Raw genomic sequence first — 1,516 nt, 5'->3', positions numbered from 1 at the left:
TATGCGTAGAATAAGTAGTTTGTTGGCGTTGGTGAGCCTAGGCCTAGGATTATCACTTGCTTGGTGTTCCTCCCAAAATTGTCGATCGTGATGAACTCTCCCAATGTGGTCTAGGAGGAAGTAGCATCACTCGTGTTTGGCTAGTGCTCTATTCGTGTGGGGAACAACTCGGTCCGATTTACCATTTTTCCATCAGATTGAGCGATTGAGGGCCAGTGGGGCCGTAGGGGTAGCTAGTGCTGAAGACGACGGTGGTGATGAAGAGATACCAGATGAGGCCGACAGCACCGTTAGTATAATACAACCTACACAAGGGTGAGGACAGAGCTGCTCAACAGGGCGTGGATGTCCATTTTAGTTGCAACGGTGATGAGGGATCTTCGAAGAGATTCTTCGATCGGGCCATCGAGCAAACGTAATAAGCTCGGGCAGGGGGAGCTTAGGCGTTGTGGAAGGGCTAGTCAGCGACGATGGCTGGATTTTGAGCTTTTTATCGGAACTTGGTATGGTTGGCTTCAGGTTGGAATCAGCCAAGCAAGAAGGGGCATCCAATCGATTCATGATGGGCCCTCCCGAAGGTCAGGACATTACCTTGGAGATGGCCAATAGGGCACTGGCCAACGGATGCAAGCAAAGAGATGAAGAGATCACTAAGCTCAAGGTGGGCGGGGATGGTTACTGTTGGTTGCAGAGATATGTTGTGATGATGTGGTTCGTTCGCACGCGGTTATCCGGGGAGTTGTCGGACTCCTTTAGGCCGAGCTGGAGAGAGTTACTAATGAGCTCAACGAGTTGCGGACTAAAGAGAGGATGCAGAGGTCCGATAAGGAGGTGGCAAAGGGTGATGATGACGGTGATATGATGAAGAGCAACGGTGACACGAAGGATTGGAAGACAGTCGTGAGGAGCACAGCTGGTGATGGCGGACAACAGGAAGAGATGGCCAGTAGTTCACAGACGAACAAAGTGGAGCGGAAATGGTAGTGATGGCAGGCCAGTTTTGTATCTTGCACGGCCGAGCCTTGGATATGCGGTATTTTAGGTATGAGAAGTTGCTATGCTTTTCATCTGATGCTACTCCCCCAGTGGATGTGGAATCGGCGCCCACTCGATCGAGCCCCCCTCCGGTGCTCTCCGCTCGAACTGAAGCCACAACGGCTCCGCATTCCCCTTAGACTAGGCTCCTGGACATTCTCAGTGTACTATTAATTCACCAGTGTATCAATACTTTTGTACACTACTACTATTATAGTCTTCAACCTCCTCTTTCCGAACGTAAGCCGAGAAGACAGTAGGATCATCCCGAATAGTTCTGCTTGCATCTTTTGGGAGTATGAAGGACGAGCTTGATGTTGTTTGTTGGGTTGTAGTGGTCAACAACTTGTAGTTATTCGGAGGGTGTAGTGACATAGGGTACTGAAGGATGAGTAAGTGTTGTTAGTTTATAGTTTAGTATAGTTTTTTCTGTTTTTAGTGTAGTCACTTTAGTTAGTTTATGTCATGTTATAGGGGTATC

General features: G+C 48.7%; 1 protein-coding gene across 1 annotated transcript in view; it reads left to right on the top strand.

Moving 5' to 3' along the window:
• Pmar_PMAR012446 (hypothetical protein) overlaps positions 1-1,175 on the top strand; it is a gene marked incomplete at both ends in the record, with an annotated part of 2,148 nt that extends 973 nt beyond the window's left edge. The window contains 5 exons of the mRNA XM_002787623.1: positions 197-315; positions 359-415; positions 520-661; positions 757-980; positions 1,043-1,175. Coding sequence (XP_002787669.1) covers positions 197-315; positions 359-415; positions 520-661; positions 757-980; positions 1,043-1,175 — 675 coding nt within the window. The remainder of the gene's footprint in view (positions 1-196; positions 316-358; positions 416-519; positions 662-756; positions 981-1,042) is intronic.
• Between the last annotated feature and the right edge of the window lie 341 nt (positions 1,176-1,516).

This window comes from Perkinsus marinus (genome assembly GCF_000006405.1).
Source record: "Perkinsus marinus ATCC 50983 genomic scaffold scf_1104296929318, whole genome shotgun sequence".
Lineage (NCBI taxonomy): Eukaryota > Perkinsozoa > Perkinsida > Perkinsidae > Perkinsus > Perkinsus marinus.
The sequence above is the reverse complement of the archived record's forward strand: the minus strand, read 5'-3'. Positions and strand labels throughout refer to the sequence as shown.